Source organism: Eimeria mitis, genomic scaffold (genome assembly GCF_000499745.2).
Source record: "Eimeria mitis Houghton genomic scaffold, Emh_scaff3828, whole genome shotgun sequence".
In the NCBI taxonomy this organism is placed as follows: Eukaryota; Apicomplexa; class Conoidasida; order Eucoccidiorida; family Eimeriidae; genus Eimeria; species Eimeria mitis.
In genome coordinates, this window is record NW_013572161.1 from 3,325 (window position 1) to 4,193 (window position 869).

Below are 869 nucleotides of genomic sequence, written 5' to 3' on the forward strand. Positions count from 1 at the left end.
GCAGCGGATCTCAGCAGCAGACGCTGCGGCGAAGACCTGCAGCAGCAGCAACTGCGAAGGATCAGCAGCAGCAGCAGCAACAGCAGCAGCAGTAGCCCCCTCCTCTTCCTCCTCCCCTGCAGCAGCAGCAGCAGCAGCAGCACCAGCAGCAGCAGCAGCAGCAGCAGCAGCAAGAGGAATATCTAGTGATATTGGTATATTCCGCAGCAGCATATTGCGCGCATTGACTTGGCGTTGTTCTTCTTTATGTGAGGCAGATGTAAATAAACTTGCTGCTGCTGCTGCTGCTGCTGCTCCTTCATCTGCTGCTGCTGCTGCTGCTGCTGCTGCTGCTGCTATTCCTGGTGTCTCCGTTTGTCTCGCTCATCATATCTCCTCAAGGGCCCTTCACTTTGCTCTCCCTCGTGCTGCTGCTCTGGCGCAGCAAGTTGCTGCTGCAACAGCAGCAGAGGCTGCAGCAGCAGAAGCAACAGCAGCAGCAGCAGCAGCAGCAGCAGCAGCAGCAGCACCTGCTGCTGCTCCTGCTGCTGCTCAAAGCAGCACAGGTGCACCAACAACAGTCGCAGCAAACGTATCCTCTCTAACCAAGCCAGCAGCAGCAACAACAGCAGCAGCAACAGCAGCAACAGCAGCAGCAACAGCAGCAACAGCAGCAGCAGCAGCAAGAGCCGCAGCAGCAAAAGCAGCACGAGCTGCTGATCGTGCTGCATGGGTATTAGCAGCAGCATCAGAGTCACTGGGTGAGGCTGCTGCTGCTGCTGCAGTAGCAGCAGCAGCAAAGAATGTTGCTGCTGCAGACACAGGGGCGCAGCTGCTGCAGCTGCTGCAGCTGCTGCAGCAGCTGCTGCTGATGGAAGCTCGCCTCGATA

General features: G+C 57.9%; 1 protein-coding gene across 1 annotated transcript in view; it reads left to right on the forward strand.

Annotated features, from left to right (window-relative positions):
• EMH_0069930 (uncharacterized protein) overlaps nucleotides 1–869 on the forward strand; it is a gene marked incomplete at both ends in the record, with an annotated part of 3,101 nt that overhangs the window by 916 nt on the left and 1,316 nt on the right. The window contains one exon of the mRNA XM_013498919.1: nucleotides 1–867. Within this exon, the coding sequence (XP_013354373.1) occupies nucleotides 1–867 (867 nt within the window). The remainder of the gene's footprint in view (nucleotides 868–869) is intronic.